This window comes from Leucopleurus acutus (assembly GCF_964270905.1).
Source record: "Leucopleurus acutus genome assembly, chromosome: 1".
NCBI classification, from domain to species: Eukaryota; Metazoa; Chordata; class Mammalia; order Artiodactyla; family Delphinidae; genus Leucopleurus; species Leucopleurus acutus.
Genome location: NC_139142.1, coordinates 198,731,383 through 198,748,644, shown reverse-complemented (window position 1 = coordinate 198,748,644; position 17,262 = coordinate 198,731,383). Strand labels below are relative to the sequence as shown.

The window sequence follows — 17,262 nt, the reverse complement described above, 5'->3', positions numbered from 1 at the left end:
GAGCCCTGGTCCGGGAGAATCCCACATGCCGAGGAGCAACTAGGCTCGTGAGCCACAACTACTGAGCCTGCGCATCTGGAGCTTGTGCTCTGCAACAAGAGAGGCCGCGACAGTGAGAGGCCTGCGCACCGTGATGAAGAGTGGCCCCCGCTCGCCGCAACTAGAGAAAGCCCTCGCACAGAAACGAAGACCCAACACAGCAAAAATAAATAAATAAAAAAAAAAAAAAAAAAAAGCAGCTATAATATTTTTAGAGTAATAGGAGGAGATGTTACAACACAAAATAAGAATGAGTTTTTGAAATTAAAAATATGCCAAAAATTAAAAAAATCAATATACATTTTAAAAGATAAATAACAAAGATTTCTTAGTAGAACAAAAGAAGATAAAGAAATAGGAAATAGAAAAGGAAGTTATGGAAAATTAGAAGACCAATCTAAGAAAAAATAGAAATACAGATGCACTTGTGGAGGCCATATGACTCTTTTCTGGAGTGAAGGTGCCTTCACCCCCTGGGTCAGAAAGAGAGGGTCTTTGTAAAATGTAGATGTGGATTCTGTAGGTCTGAGGTTGAACCTGAGATTTTTGCATGTCTGACAAGCTCCTGGGTAAAGTCTGTGCTGGGTCCATGGAGCACACTTTGAGTAGCAAGGCTGTGGTCTAGGCCATCTCTGGATCTTCCCTACACCCACCACTGATATCTAAACCATTTGCAAAGTGGGGCCTTGAGGCAGTGGGGCAGGACAGGGGCGGGGCGGGGTGGGGAGGAGGTGAATATTCCTCAGATCTCTGTGCACCCAAATCTGAACTCTTACCTTTTCTCCAGAACCTCCTTCCCTTAATTATTCTGTCTTATTCAATTATTGACACCTCTATCCTTCCAATTTCTCAAGCAGGGAACCTGTGCATCACTTCCCTCCTCTCTCTTAACTGCCCCAATCTATTTTTCTGTAGATCCTGTTTCCTAAATACCTCTCTCACTGTCTCCTGCTCTCTCTGCCACTGCCTTCAAAAAAGGCCTCCCCAGGTCACACCTTAGCTGTACCACATCTTCCTCACTACCTCTGGGTCTGAGACTTGGCTCTGCAGGGATGCTTGTAGAATGCAAACATGACCTCCTATGTAAAATACCCTCATAATTCTCCATTATTTAAAAATAAAATAAGATCTAAACTCATTAAAATAACATTTCCTGGTCCTTCTGGACCTGACTTCCTTTCCCTTTAAAAAATTTCATCTCCCACAAACACACACTGTTGCAGCCACGTTTAGCTCTTTTGTAATTGGAAAGCTTTGGATGTACCATCTTCTCTGTCTGAGACTCCCAATCCCCCTACTTTGCCTGGAGAACTCCTATACATTCTGTAAGACTCAGCTGGCTCTTGGGAAGCCTGCATTGCCCTTCCCAGGCAGAGGTAATTCTGTTCTCTATTGCTTTTGTTGTTGTGTTTTTGTTTTGGTCCTTATCAACGTTCTGATTACAGTGACGCCTTCTTACCCAGCAATTCCCCTCATGTGAACTTCTAGTATACTGGAATTTACTTTCGTATATACTTTTGATGACCACAAAATTTTCCTTTGTGAACTGAGTCACTCATGAATTTCATTTGTGCATTGTGTTGGGGATTATTAGAAATGGTGGGGGCTGAGGATTCAAGTAGAAAAAGGAGGTGAAGTGAATGGTACAGAAGAAGCAAGGGGTGTACAAAGATGTCTTAGAAAAGTTAAAGGAAGAAGAAAGGAGAAGATAATTCTGATTCTTTTCTGTAAGGAGGGAAGGAGGAAGAGAAGGGAGCTGATACTCCTGTAAGAAGAGCTAAGAAGCTGGGAGGAAGAGGAGGGAGGAAGATGACACCAGGGGGCAGGGTTGGGAGCACAGGTCAGCAGGCCATGCATTATTGATTAGTAACACACTGCCCATGCAGATGGAGAAGCAGAAAAAACCCCAACTCCACGTACCATGTGTAACATCTGCAACAAAGCAAAACACATTGGCATGCACCTTGTTGTAGATGCCAAAGACTGGAAACCAAGAGTGCAACAGACCTCTTGACAAACTTAAGATGTGTAAATATCATGGATATTATTAGTGTTCTGAATTAATAATTTTATTTTAATGAATGCAAAAAACCTCGTGTATTACGGCTTTCTTAGGTGTACTCTCACACTCGGTCCCCTCCCATGGAGCAGCTCCTAGAGCAAACCCTCCCTTTCTCTGCTTTCTCAGCTCCACCTCGAGGAGGAGTTTGTTCCCTTCGGCTTGCCTGCGCTTGGAGACGCTAGGATTTAGATCTAACCTTGCTTCCCACCCATCCGTGCGGAGCTCTTCCCTGCTTCCTGGCACGACCTTGCCTGGTTCTCAGACACCAGCTTGCCTTTGCCTCACATCCCCAGCTGCAGGTCAGATGTCCCCTTCCTCACTCAAAGTCCTCAATGCATGTCTCTGTTCTGGAATCCTTTTCCATAAAAGGGGAGATTAGACACCCCTGATATTCCTGGTGCCCATGGTTTTTAAGTCAACTGTGGATTCTTCTATCATTTCTTACTTTAAGAAACCCAAGTTCAAGTGTAGAAGAAGAAGGAGGGTTATACTTATTTACATGAAAACCACAGTTTACATTTAGTGGACACTTATCAAATGCCAAAGACCGGATGTGTTAAACATTTTGTATAGTTTCAGTGCTGTTATTATTATCTTTCTGCTGATGAAGAAACAGGGCCACATGGTCAGAAAGTGATGGAGCTGGATTTTGAACCCACATGAATGATCTTCCCTAGACCTGACTTTGGAGGGGAAAATCTGCAACGTATTTCACTTTGTATTCCTACCATTTTGTAGAATGGCTAATATGTAAAGGGCACATGAAGAATCTTTGTGGAATGCATTCTGAATTAGGGAGGAAATGGGAGCTTTGCCAGCCAATGAAAGACAGGGTTTCAGGTTAATAGAACATTTACTCTGGGAAAAGGAGAGAGGAGAATATTCACCTTCTAAGTCTGAGGTCATGGATTCTAAAACTATCTCAATTTGTCTTTGCTGAAGAAATTCCGAATAAGGCAGGTAAACAGGATGAGTGATAATGGTGTGGAAACAGCGACTGATTTTTATATTGCTTCCACCGAATCACATGCAGACTGTCTGACTTGTCTATTGATCTCAGCTAGAGTTGAGCAGGTGGACTGGATGTAAAATTCCCTAACTCGTCATTCCAAAGTCAGTCAGACCTTGAAAGCATATTTCTTTCTTTTCCTTCTAGCGTGAGGGACAGTTAGGAATTGGATGGCTAGATTGGGAGCAGAGAAATTATCTTTACTTTGTTTAATAATAAACACATTAGTAACACAGGAAAATTCTGTTAAAAAAAAAGTAAGTTCTTACTGAAATCATGCTGGAGACATCTGTTATTGCACTTAACAAATTTGCTGAGTGCAAGTAACCTTTAAGAAAATAGAATCATGAAAATAGTTATGTTCAAAGTTCAGAGTTAGAATTGTCCTTTGTGTTGGAGGATTCTAACCCATCCTATTTGATCCTATTCTTAAAGTTGACAAATATTTCACGAAGACAAGATCTCCCTCCACCACTCCCCCCGTACCAAACTGTTAAGCTTTTAAACAAAGCTTGAACTAATGAAACTTTAAAAAAATGTATTCAACTTGAAATGCGTTGTGGTATGACACCTGTTTCTTAAAACGAATAACAGAATAACAAAAAACTCATCAGTTGACTTCAGTATCACCTCAAGAAAATAGCAGCTTGCCCACTAGTTTTGCTAGTTTTGTTCTTGTGGTTGAATAGAACAGGTGTAAAACAGTGTTACATCTCTCCATAATATCAAGTTGCAGAGCCTATTTAAGGGAGTAATTTTTAAGTTCAATGGTATTACATACCTTCACATTGTTGTGCAACCATCACTACTATCTATCTCCAGAACTTTTTTTCATCTTTCCAAAGTGAAACTCTGTACCCATTAAACAATAACTTACCATTCTCCCTACCCTGCATCTCTGGAGACCACCATTCTACTTTCTGTGTTTAGGGTCTTCATATGAGTGGAATCATGCAGTATATGCCCTTTTGTGATTGACTTATTTCACTTAGCATAATGTCTTCAAGGTTCCTCCACGTTGTAGCATATGTCAGAGTTTCCTTCCTTCTTAAGGCTGAATAACATTCCATGATATGCATGCAACACGTTTTGTTTTTCCGTTCATATCGGTCAGTGAACACTTGGCTTGCTTCCACGTAATGCTGCTATGATCATAGTTGTACAAATATCTCTTTGAGTTCCTGTTTTCCATTCTTTCGTGTATATACCCAGAAGTAGAATTCCTGGATCATATGGCAATTCTATGTTGAATTTTCTGAGCAACTGCCACTGTTTTACAGTAACTGTACCATTTTACATGCTCACCAACAGTGTACAAGGGTTCCGATTTTTTCACATCCTCACCCAGTACTTACTATGTTCTGCTTTTGTTTGATAGTAGCCATCCTACGAGTGTGAAGTGGTGTCTCATTGTGGTTCTGATTTATATTTCCCTGGTGATGAGTGATGTTGGGTATCTTTTCGTGTGTTGTTTGGCTATTTGAATATCTCCTCTGAAGAAATGTCGATTTTCTTTGCCCATTTCTTAATTGCTTTATTTGTTTTTTGCTGTTGAGTTGTAGGAGTTCTTTACATATTCTGCATATTTAACCTCTTCTCATATATATGATTTGCAAATTTTTTCCCATTCTTTCAGTTGCCTTTTCACTCTGTTGATAGTGTCCTTTAATATACAAAAGTTTTTCATTTTGAAGCAGTCCAATTTATCTATTCTTTTTCTCTTTTGTTGCTGTACTCTTGGAGTCAGAGAAATCATTGAAATGATTCATCAAAGAAATCATTGCAGAATCCAATGTGATGAATCTTTCCCCTATGTTTTTTCCTAAGAATGTTATGGTTTTATCTCCTATATTTAGGTATTTGGTTCATTTTGAGTTAATTTTTCTATATAATATAAAGTCAGGGTCCAAATTTATCCTTTTGCATGTGGATATCCAATTTTCCCAGAAGCATTTGCTGAAAGGTGGCTACTTCTTAAGCAAGAATTGTTTTAGTGGATGTTTCCAAAGCAATTTCTTACCATTTCAAAGGTCAAACAGATAATGATTAAGTTGTGCATCACTTAGAAGTAGATTTTGACCTCTCACGAGTTGAAGAGTCCTGAAGATCTAAGATCATTTACATCCCTCAGGAAGAAGAAATAACGTAGCCTTCTAGGGCAAAGAAGGAAGATATGAAAACTGCAGGACATCCCACTGGTCAAAGTACGTCTGCCTGGTTTGCTTTTTCCAAACGGCCACACTCAGTTGGGTAGAGCGGCCTCCCTCCTACCTGACAACCTTGGAGGTTGGTGAGGAAGATGTCCTCACTTTTTCTTTGGAGTTTGGTTATTTTATTGACATTTGCTGAATCACATGGTGAAGCTGGAGGACTTGCGCTGCAGAGACAAAAAAGAAATACTGACCTCCAACAGTAAGTAGACACATGGATTATTTCTGCTGATGGACTAGGGTGGGTCCTCATCAGTTTTCACAAATAACCAGGTAAGCAAAAGTGTAATTTTTCTTGAGGAAAACAATGATGTTAAAAACAGATAGGGGAAAACAGTTGTATGGATGTATGGAAGTATCTTTTTATACACAAACTTTCCATTTATCATTTTGCAAATTAGGCAAGCATACAATTCCTAGGAGATATCTCCAGGAAATTTGCAAAGAAAGAAATGGCAGATGAGCTGGGAGAATTTGGTTGAGTTGACCACAAAGCAAAGGTGTATGCAGTCTGTAGTTAGTCGCTGAGAACCTTTGTTCTTTAGACTTAAAAGCTATGTGCCATAATCACCGATACATTCTCTGGCTTGGATCATGCAGACCTCGAATGACTGCAGAGAGAGGGAATTTAGTGTTTGTTACTGGATCAGCTCAAAACATTGAATTTAGAACTGGATCCCTGGGAAAAATTAAATTAAATGATGAAGACCTTGGCGAATGTTTACATCAGGTAATACACTGGAAATGCCTTGAAGTAGTTTTGTATATTTGTATATGGTTACTTGATTGAACAGGCCTATGGGTTTTTTTAAAATTTATTTTATTATTATTTTTTATACAGCAGGTTCTTATTAGTTATCTATTTTATACACATCAGTGTATACATGTCAATCCCAATCTCCCAATTCATCACACCACCACCTCCACGCCCTGCCGCTTTCCCCCCTTGGTGTCCATACGTTTGTTCTCTACATCTGTGTCTCTATATGTGCCTTGCAAACCAGTTCATCTGTACCATTTTTCTAGATTCCACATATATGAGTTAATATATATTTGTTTTTCTCTTTCTGACATACTTCACTCTGTATGACAGTCTCTAGCTCCATCCACGTCTCTACAAATGACCCAATTTTGTTCCTTCTTACGGCTGAGTAATATTCCATTGTATATATGTACCACATCTTCTTCATCCATTCGTCTGTCAGTGGGCATTTAGGTTGCTTCCATGACCTGGCTATTGTAAATAGTGCTGCAATGAACATTGGGGTGCATGTGTCTTTTTGAATTATGGTTTTCTCAGGGTATATGCCCAGGAGTGGGATTGCTGGGTGATATGGTAGTTCTATTTTTGGTTTTTTAAGGAACCTCCATACTGTTCTCCATAGAGCTGTATCCATTTCCATTCCCACCAACAGTGCAAGAGGGTTCCCTTTTCTCCACACCCTCTCCAGCGTTAATTGTTTGTAGATTTTCTGACGATGCCCATTCTAACTGGTACGAGAAAGAGGCCTATGTTAATCTGTACTTTGAATCTTTAGCACAGGGAACATAATCGGAGGTGAAACAAGTCCTTGGAAAGAACAATGCCCTAGGGTTAGTGAGGGGCACAGGTGGTATTTCTAGCAGGAAGTGGCTTGCTGTGTAGGCTTATTTACTGTAGTCCACAGAAGGTGCAGAGGGTGATAGTGGGGCCTCTTTACAAGGGGACCGAGGATGGAGGGCGACCATAGAAAGTGGCAGATGTGACCCGTTTACTTTTGCCACACAACAGACTTGGCCAGTTGTTCTCCTGTCTTATTGAATGCTTTCAGTGCTCATTATTGTCTACACCATGCAGGCCTATCCGTCATAATGTTAGAAGTTGGCATTTAGAGCTTATTATGGGCTATCCACTGTGCTCAGCCCTTTATGTGCATTGTCTCATCTAACCCTCACAGCTGCCCCATGAGGTTGGCGTTACGATTACCCCTTCAGTAAGGGAGGTAGAGGAACTCTGCAGCCACGTGTCCAAGGACATACATTAAATGGCTGAGCCAAGATTTAAAACCTGAACAGTCTCATTCCAAGCCAGGCCTCTTTACATGCATTCTAAAGGGAAACTATGCAGATGGAAAATTCCTTGATATATTGTCACTGAAAGGGTAAATGGAATTATGCCACGGCCATTTTAGTCCAATGTTTATTATACGTGGCATTGTTCTGGTTTTTCTAATAATGGGCAAGACCTCGGGGCTTAAAATAGAATATACTACTCAAATTTTAAAAATGTTATTCTTATATACATGATTCTTTCACTAGCGTTCTCTTCCTCCTCCTTTGTCTTCTCCTCCTTTTTAAAATTAGATCCAGGAAAACAAAGATGATATTACGAACTTAAAAAGAGGTGCAGTTGGTCTGCCTCAGAATATTTCCAGTCAAATCCACCAGCTCGATTCCAAGGTGAGTCTGGCCTCCCCACCCTCAGAGCAAATGGGTTCTCCTTAATTCAACTTTGTAAATAATTCTTTTTCAGAAGGTATACCAAATGTGTATCCTCTTTAGAAATGTAGTGTTGTGATCGTGGGCTTTTTGGTTAAATGACCCAGCTCTAGTAGAGGGTGTAGAGGTGGTGATGGACCGCGGTTGGAAATTCTGTGACCAGAGCTTGTGGCGTAAGTCGGCTTTGCTCACGTGCTGATAGCACAAGGTGGGTGGATCACTGTCACTTAGGAAAATTCCCAGAGTCACCATGCGCAGAGAATCTACGAAACAACTTATCGTTGGGTTGTACTTCTTAAAAAAAAAAAAATGCGTGCCGTGGAAGAGAGTAGGAAGGAAGGGAAGCCTGGAGGGGAGAGAAAGGAGTAGGGAAAAGGCAATAAGAAAAGGAACAAACAGATAAAATAAGTCCGCAGCAGAAGGTATTAGGAAAATATGTCACAGGCTAACATTATATGTGGCGTGCCTTTGAACCAGCTAACGGATGTTTTCTCCTCCCCACTGCTAGCTCACGGATCTTGAGAGAAAATTTCAAAGGTTACAGCAGGTAAGTCCCGTAACTACTAGACAGCCAGCATCTTTCATTGAAAATACACTAGAATCATCGGTGGAGCGGGCGTGCTTAGGGTGGACGGGGGGTCAACACCAAGGACTTTGCCTTTTCCTTGATTTAATTCTCATCACAATTAAAACATTTCTTTGGAGTATAGTTGATGCACAATGCTGTGTTAGTCTCTGCTGCACAGCAAAGTGACTCAGTTATGCATCTACATATAGCCACTCTGTTTTAGATCCTTTTCCCATATAGGTCATTACAGAGTATTGAGTAGCGTTCCTTGTGCTCTACGGTAGGTCCTCATTAGTTACCTGTTTTCTATATAGTAGTGTGTCTATGTCAACCCCAATCTCCCAGTTTATCCCTCCCCCCACCTTTTCCTCCTGGTAACCATAAGATTGTTTTCTACATCTGTGACTCTCTGTTTTGTAAATCAGTTCATTTAATTCTCATCACAAGTCATGCCTCCCAGGACACAGATGAAGCAAAGTGAGCCTCAGAGAGATGAAGGTCGCTGGGCATGTGAAGTCCTCTGACTCTGAGTTTAGCCGTCCATGTGCTCTGCCTCTTCTGCTGGCGCTTTTTAACTGTGCAACTTTAGGCTGAAGCTGGTCAGCTAGCGACCACCCAACTTGCCGATTCTGGCATCCAGGCCTCGGCTTTCCAAGGCCTTACATTTTCTCTAACGTTAAACTTAGAAGTCTAGGATGTATCTCAAAATATTCCAAATCTTAAAAGTATATTTGCTGGTAATTAAATCTGAACAATTGATTAGAATAAACCTTCCATAACTTTACTACATGCTTGTAAACTAGTCCTTGTGATTTTAGACTTCTTACCCCTTTTGTAGGGAGCTGACATTTTTGAGACTTTCATGGGAGCTGTAAGCTTCCACGCAGAGAAATGCATAGAAGGTCTCCATATTTTAAATTTTGAATAGAAACAAGGGAATTCCAGGTTAAGAATCCCTGCTCTAATATTCTTGGTCTGTTTTTGATTATGCTTCACATGTTGTCCTCTACTTCGGTGTTTTACATTTGGTGAACAAGTTCATGTATTCTTTTTGCTGGCTTTGGTAATAAATTGCCCTTTCAGCCTTTTATCTTTTTATGGAGTAGCTGAGGAATTGGAAATGAGCACGGCACAGCACGAGAGTTTTCAGTCTCCTAGAGTGCTTCTTCATTCCCACCAAAGGTCAAGAACTGGAGGCCATGGTCCATTTAGCTCAGACTGTCCTCCCTCTGCCCATCCCCCCGGGAAAAGTTTTTAATGATTTAGGAATGGAAGTGCCTGCCTGCCTGCCTTTGGATGGGGCAAGTGCGCTCTGGGCACCACAGTCCCCCGAGTTCCCTATTGTCTTCCTCCTGACTGCTTGCGGATTCCACTTCCTGCTGGGCCCCCGTGGGCTTTTGAGTTTTTCATCTTCAGCGTTGTCTTGTATGCCAGAAAAAAACTCTAAGTGAGTTTGTGGTTAATTTTTAATAGTATCCTGTGATGAACAGAGCTAATTGTGGTACTGGCACAAAGATAGACAGAATAATGGAAGAAAACACAGCCCAGAAAGAGACCCCCAAATGTATGGGCACCTGACTTATTACAAAGGTGGAGAGAGAATGGGCTTTGCACTAAATGGTGCTGAGTCAGCCTGCCATCCTCTGCTCTCAGTTTCATCTGCAAACGGAGGGAACAGACTTCATTTTCTCTCTGAGTCACCAAATATTTTTTTTTAATGTGAAGAATAATTTGCCCCTATTTTAATTTTTAAAACAGAATGAGACAAAGATTAGGTGAAATTAACGGGATAGCTTTCCTTGCATAATCACTTGTCCTCTCTAAAGAAGTTTCCTCTGCCCCCAAAGGCATTACAAATCTTACAAGACTGGAACTGGTAGCTGACATAGGGTAAGATTCCCCAGGTTCTATAGACACAGGCAGGTCTGTCTGTGACTCTGGTCTGAAAGCAGTCATGTGAGCACGAGACTGGAGGGTGTATCTAACAGGCCACATTTCCAATAAAGGGTCCTGGAGTGAAAAGAGTTCAGTTATCTTAACCCAGGGGAGGAGGGGTGGCAGCAAAAGATGATCCTATTTCAAATGCTTATCTGGAGGCACCAAAGATAAGAACAACAGCAACAGAACTGGAACAAGAGAAACGTCCATGTGATTCCCACAGCTGAAATCTGGACCCGTGTCCACCAACGTACGTTTGTCAGGTGAACAATGCTTTTCCAAAGAGTAGAGTGAGAATCCTCGCCTGCCACTCATGCCTCATCCCATCCCTGGTTAAATGCATGTTAATAGTGAAGGAATGTGAATGGGACTGATGATATCAAACGCTTTGTTTTTTCATAAGAGAGTTGATATGAAGAAGAATTTAAGTAATGGATTGAAAGTCTGGAGGAAGACCCTCCATTGATCAGGAGTAAAGTGTAGTTTTATACACATACCCGCTCTGGAACACGGAAAGCACGATTGTCTCGCTGACCCTCCTGTCTTTGTTTCAGACACACGACAGAAAGGTCTGCAGCAGCAATCCGTGTCAGCACGGCGGAACCTGCCTCAATCTCCAGGATTCCTTTTTCTGTATCTGTCCCTCACAGTGGAAGGTGAGTCACTCGGGCTTTGGTTAAAAAGAATGATGAGTCAGCATCGGTGGTTTCCTTGGAGTCCTTCAGACATATTTAATTCTCCATCCAAGGTTTCTAGGATTCTGTGGTCTCCTGAATCAGAATGAATGACACCATGTACGCCAACATCCAAACAGCGGCGGGCATGATTCTATCCCCCACTGAATACTAAGCCATCTTAAGGAGGGTTCACTGGATTGGATACTACATGTTATTCGGGCTAGCATGAATTTAAATTGTTCAGCCTTGAAAGTACTGAACAAATCTTGATATAGCCTGTACATTTTCCTGCCCTTTTCTATTAATGGTGAAAATGTTCCTGACATGTGCATTAAAAAGAAATGATGTGACTATTCCCAGGCAGAGCTCCATAGTGAAATGAGGGTTAGCCTGTATAAGGATTCTTCTCTTGTGACTGGTGTGATCCGCGAAGAGCTCTTTGTCTCTGTTGGGCCATACCTGAGTTCCAGAGGAAGGATGACTGGAGACCAGTCTCAATTTTAATGTATTTGGCTTGACCGAGGATTTCTTTCCTGTCCGTGTTTAAATCCTTCATCGTATCCTGTGAAGACTGGCCCCGGATGCCTCTGTGACCTGCGACACCTGACTTTGTTCTTTGTCTGAACGCAGGGTCCTCTGTGCTCCGTTGATGTTAACGAATGTGAGATTTACTCAGGAACACCCTTGGGCTGCCAGAATGGAGCCACGTGTATAAATACAGCAGGAAGTTACAGGTAACTTTTTTTCTTTCCTTTTTTTTTTTCTTAAACCAATAAGTATTTATTTTTCATACTCGCAGGTCTGCATATTAGCCACAGTGGCTCTACCTCATTTTGGTTTGGTCTGCAGGTCTCATTCTTCGGTGTGGGCTGGAGGTGTCCCAGCTGCCTGAGAAATGTCCTTCTCATGGCCAAGGCCAAAAGCCCCCAGAGAGTTAAACAGAAATATGTAAAGCCTCTTAAAGCTTTAGCTCAAAACTGGCACTTTTGCCTGTTTTTTTGTTTTTTTAAAAAAATATTAGGGTTTGTTTTTTAAGGACTAAGACATTCCCTGGTTAAAAGTGTCCACGATTAAGTATCTGTATTACCAGCAAAATTAGGTGCTCCCTGGGGAAGTCACGTGGTGCTCACTGAACATACACATAGCTATTGACTTAGATGGAAGAAAGCTTGTGTGACCTCAGCTCTCACCCCATGAAGAAATTCTTTCTCTGGAATCTCTGAGGAACAGGAAGGAGGCCACCATGGCTGGGGTAGAGTGAGGATGGCCCGGGGCAAGATGAGGCTGAAGGGTTAGTAGGAGTCACAGCATCAAAGCGGCAGCCACTGAGGAGCCTTACGTAGAAGAGGGAGGGACCCCCCCCACCCCCGGGAGGGACCCCCCCCCCCACCACCGCATACCAGCGAGCCCCTGCTGCCCTCACTCCACAGAGCGGAGAGCTGACAGATCACATCAGGACATCTCCATTCAAGCGCTAAGTGCAGTGTTAGCCATAACCAGAGCAGAGATTGAACCGAGGTTTTCTTCACACGGTTAGCGCTCACTGTCTTTCTTCAGTTGGCCATCAGGCCCTCACCACGATCGTCAGGCCTCCCCCATCTTCTCTTCTGATTGCCTCTGTCACATGGCTCGCCTGCAGCACTGTCAGGCACCACTCAGGCATCGCCCTCTGCAGGAAAACTCCCCTTCCCTTACAAAGCCGACTTAGGCATCCCGATGCGTCCATGTTCCCATCAAACTCTAGGAATATTGGTCTTTAAAGCTACACTGGCTGATGCACTGTCTTGTTAAATAATCGAGTCCAAACATGTATGGCAGGTCAATGTCAAACTGTTTCTGTAGTTTCTTAAAAATCACTTTAAAAAAACCTCAAACCTCTAGACATTATCTTTCCCTATAGTTTGGTGGATCTCCTATTTTCTGTGATTATTAAAAGATAAAGAAATTGGTTCTGTTATGACAGAATCTCTGGGTGTGACCTCACTGGAGTAAAGAGCAATTATTTACTCTCTCGCTAGTGTCCCTGATGTCTTGTTCTTCAGTTCCCTTGTAACAATCCATTCTGACCTTTCCAGCAAAACTGAGCACAGTAATCTTGGTTTTGGCCTTGTCATCTGTTAACACATGATTTTCTCAAAGAGCAACCGCAATCTTCCTCTTTTTCATTTAGTTGATTCTTTTGTTCTTTTGACCTGATGTTAAAAATGTTTGCTCATTGCAAGTTACAAACTTAACTCATTCAGGCTTCTGGTGGATGTGTCTGTGAGTTTAAATGTCCCGCACATTGTACCGCCTGTGATGTAAATGAACTATTACATTATTAAAGAGCCTTTTGCTCTCTGGATTTTGTTTCTCATTTAAAGGAACCCCCTGATCCCTGCTTTTATAAACATTCAAGCTTGGGCCAGATCCAGAATGCAGGTCTAATCTTTCATTGCCTTGAAAGCATTATCTCCTCATTTCTGTTTATGGGCATTTATCAATGAGAATTGCTGCTTGCAGATATCAGTGGCAAATCACTCCTAGCACGAATCATCCCGCCTTCCCGTTACTGAGGAATGTCCTGGAGATCAGTTCTCACTCTTGATCTTGTGTTATCATCACTGTCTTCTGGAGTCTTGCAAGTCAACACAATAACAGATGTGTGCGGCAGGGAGTGGAGACCCATAGACGAAGCCAAAATCGTTTTTTCCCCCCAGGACAAACTTGTATTTTTACCCCTGCAAAATGGAAAAGAAAAGAAAAATTTTAACACAAGTATCTGCTGCATGTCAGAGGTTAATTTTTCCAGATACAAACGAGAAGGAGGGAGGGAGGGAGGGAGGGGGAGAGAGAGAGGGAGAGAGAGAAGGGAGGGAGGCCACTGTATTTGTTGAGAGCTGCCTAAATGGCAGATTCAACTGGATAGGGCAGCACTGAATTATTTCCTCTTGCACCGTCCTATCGAAGAAAGCCCGGGGCCTGATTGTGCTGACCCTGGGAATGGTTTTGGTTTCTAGTTTCTGCCCTTCATAGCGTTGCTGGAGTACGCTAGGGAGCACAGCCCTTCAATCTGGTTTCTTCTTGCTGTGGGGATGCTTTATGAAGCCTCACGAATTTCAGCTGATTATCTGTGACTCTCATTCAGGCATATGATGAAGTCTTTCTGAAGGAATAAAAGAGCATATATCGAAAAATGTACATGAGCATAAGATTAAACGCTTGCTCTGTGGAATCTATGTGGAATGAAACAAAGATCCTTTAGATATTTTCTCGAGTTCCACTAATTACGTGAGGTGAAATCCTTGTTAATCAGTAGCTTCCCTGAGACTAGAAGCCCCTTCTGGAAACTTCTGTGGGCAGTGGATGAAGGCAAGCTTGAGACCCTGTCGGATAATCTGGGTGTGCAGACATGCGTCTGTGGTGAGCAGGGTTTGCTCTGGATTTGCAGGCTTCTCCAGTCTCTGACTCTTAGAGCCCACTCGCTTGAGGGAGACAAAGGAGTCTTTATTTACGGGGCTTAATAACTTTTCATTATAAAGACCTTTGAAAGACAAAGCGCTATGCAAATACTAATTCATTGGAAGCCCCATTTCACAGAAAAATTTCTGGTAAAAATTCTTTCTTGGAGTAACGAAAGTAGAGCAGGAAAAACCATCGTCTGTTTCCCCGACTCCTGTGGCTCGTGGTCTTGTCCCAAGCGCTCAGACAGCTCACAGGTAATGTTTTTGCCAGTTCTCGACGCTGTTATTGCCTCTTTATTCTGAAGAAGTGATTCCTATTGTTTCCTGCTGACTATGGTTTAAGACAGTCCGTGGGAGCCACGTTTGCCATGGACGGTGCCTGTTATATACGTCAGGCTCAGATCTAGAAGGCTTTCTAGGGCAAAAAAAAAAAAAAAAAAAAGTTGACTTTTTTGTTTTTTCTCCAAGAACACAATGGTGTTTATCATATTTTATTTTACTTATTTCCATTCTTATCACTGGTAGATTTTAAAACAGGCAGAGCTTATGATGGAGGATCATCTGGTTTTAGCTCAGATTGTAGTTAAGTATTAAACGTATCACATCTTTTAGTTAGTCAGTTATATTAATATTGAACCACGGAATCTAGCACAAGTTAAACTATGACCATGAAAATATATGTGACCTCGTCTCACCTGCCAAATGCACTTGCAGCGTTTTTGAAGATGGAAAAGCCTAGTTTTTTTTCTGCTGGGACCAAATCAGCCATAGAAGGTCGTTACAAAAGTGACTTCTTCAGGGAGGCATATAATTCACTACTCTTCTTCCTTAAGGGTGTATCCAGACACCTTGAGAATATACATTTTGCATGCAAACACTGTTACGTTAAAAAGACATGTAAAAATGGAAAGTCTTCAACTAACTGTCCCTTTCAGAACATGGGAATGCGATGTGGAAAAACAATAGTACAGGGATAACACTGACCTACGTTTTAATTCATCTTCTGCCAATTGCTAATTCTGTGCCTTGGGCAATTTGAACCTTGCCAATAAAATGGGATTAAAAATATTTGTCTTTGAGGATCATAGTAAGGAAATTGCTCTTGTATTTGGCTTCCTTCCTCCCATTAGGCTTTCTTCTTCTCCTCGTCTTATCTAAACTTAATGAAAGAAGTATGCTTTGTAGCTCATTAGGGAAGTGCTGTAGGATTAAAATATACTCTTCTCCAAATGACAATAGCAAGGGAGAAGGCAGAGAGAGGATTTAACTGCAGCTCTTCTCAAATTTCAAGTCCTTTTCCAATAGTAAAGCACTTAGTGATAAGATAAATGCACAGTTTCCTGAGCACTTCCTACAGGAAAATGCCTTTAGACCCCAAGGTGAAAATAGTGTTCATAGATTGGCACTTATATTTTACAAGAAACAGAGGCAGAGGGAGTTATTATTACATGGTCTAAGGTGAAGAGTTAACAGGAAGGGTCAAGACCTAGGCCGTCTTGTCCCATGGGCTCCTGAATACTCAGGCTTCTCATACATCACAGACTCAGAAAGTTAGTAATCGTTGGTTTAAAGATTAAAAAAATTTTCTTTTGGTGGGTGGAGGTGCTGGTAAAATAAACTTTTAGCCAGGAAGCCACCTGGATCAGATCCTCAAATGTGTGCAAGAGATGGTCCAAAGTCCTGCCGTCTCCAAGAGTCTAATTAAATTGTCTGAAAGAATATTCTGTGTAAGGCTGGGAGAGTGAAGAGGAAAGGGAAGAGAATATGAGAGGGGGAGTGTGGAAAAAGAGATGAGAAGAAGATAAACAGCTATGGGTAAGGAATGAATAATTGAATTTCTTTTGAAGTTTAATCATGTATTGCTATCAATCTATGACCTTAATGAGAAAGGCAACCTTGGAATGCTCAGAAATGTGATTTATTAATGGAACAGGTTTTACAGAATTAGATATTGATGTTGCAAATTACATGGGACACACTTATACCAAAAAAGTATTTATCTGAAATGCAAATTTTAAACCGGGCATCCTGTATCTTTATTTGCTAGGCCTGGCAACCCCACATGTGAGTGCCTGAATGGTATTCACCATACTCTGACTCTCCATCTCTGGCCACATTCGTTGGTCTCTTTCTTCCTTAGAACCCACTCGAAGGTGCCACCACAGCAGTTGTTTCTGGGGCCTCCACGGCTACACAGAGTTCTGTGCCCAGAGTGTGGCTCCTAGAGCTTCTCCAACAGCCAAGCTCCCCTTTCCCTCACTGCCAATCACACATTTGTTTTTATCCATGGACATCAGCTGAGCTCTTTGTGCCTCAGCACGTATCGTTAAAAGAGCTTCTTTAGGGCTTCCCTGGTGGCGCAGTGGTTGAGAGTCCGCCTGCCGATGCTGGGGACACGGGTTCGTGCCCCAGTCCGGGAAGATCCCACATGCCGCGGAGCGGCTGGGCCTGTGAGCCATGGCCGCTGAGCCTGCGCGTCCGGAGCCTGTGCTGCTCCACAACGGGAGAGGCCACAACAGTGAGAGGCCCGCGTACCGCCAAAAAAAAAAAAAAAAAAAAAAAAAAAAAGAGCTTCTTTACCAGGTAGACCGGCCCCTTTTCCAGAACACTCAGAAACTAGTTCACGGTCCATGGCCACACAGGTCCTCCTTGTACCTTGACTCTGCCCTCGGCCCCAATGGCCAGCATGGCTCAAGTCAGGCAAACAGTGCCCCGCGGGCCTGGCTCTCGCTCCATCAGCCGTGCTCAGACGTGTGTAAAGAAGTGTAGCTCAGTGATTCCTCTACCTCCCCCACCCACTTCCCCAGCCATCTCACACCGTCCACATTCCCTCTGAAG

General features: G+C 42.3%; 2 protein-coding genes across 2 annotated transcripts in view; both read left to right on the top strand.

The window, feature by feature from the left end:
* Positions 1-5,409, top strand: part of TRDMT1 (tRNA aspartic acid methyltransferase 1) — a 77,575-nt gene extending 72,166 nt beyond the window's left edge. The window contains exon 12 of the transcript XR_014326393.1: positions 5,242-5,409. The gene's annotated coding sequence lies outside the window, so the exon portion shown is untranslated. The remainder of the gene's footprint in view (positions 1-5,241) is intronic.
* The window catches only part of CUBN (cubilin), a 262,964-nt gene continuing 251,074 nt past the window's right edge, over positions 5,373-17,262 (top strand). The window contains exons 1-6 of the mRNA XM_082845199.1: positions 5,373-5,522; positions 5,921-6,050; positions 7,664-7,759; positions 8,307-8,345; positions 10,859-10,960; positions 11,612-11,715. Of these exons, the coding sequence (XP_082701325.1) occupies positions 5,410-5,522; positions 5,921-6,050; positions 7,664-7,759; positions 8,307-8,345; positions 10,859-10,960; positions 11,612-11,715 (584 nt within the window). The 5' untranslated portion in view covers positions 5,373-5,409. The remainder of the gene's footprint in view (positions 5,523-5,920; positions 6,051-7,663; positions 7,760-8,306; positions 8,346-10,858; positions 10,961-11,611; positions 11,716-17,262) is intronic.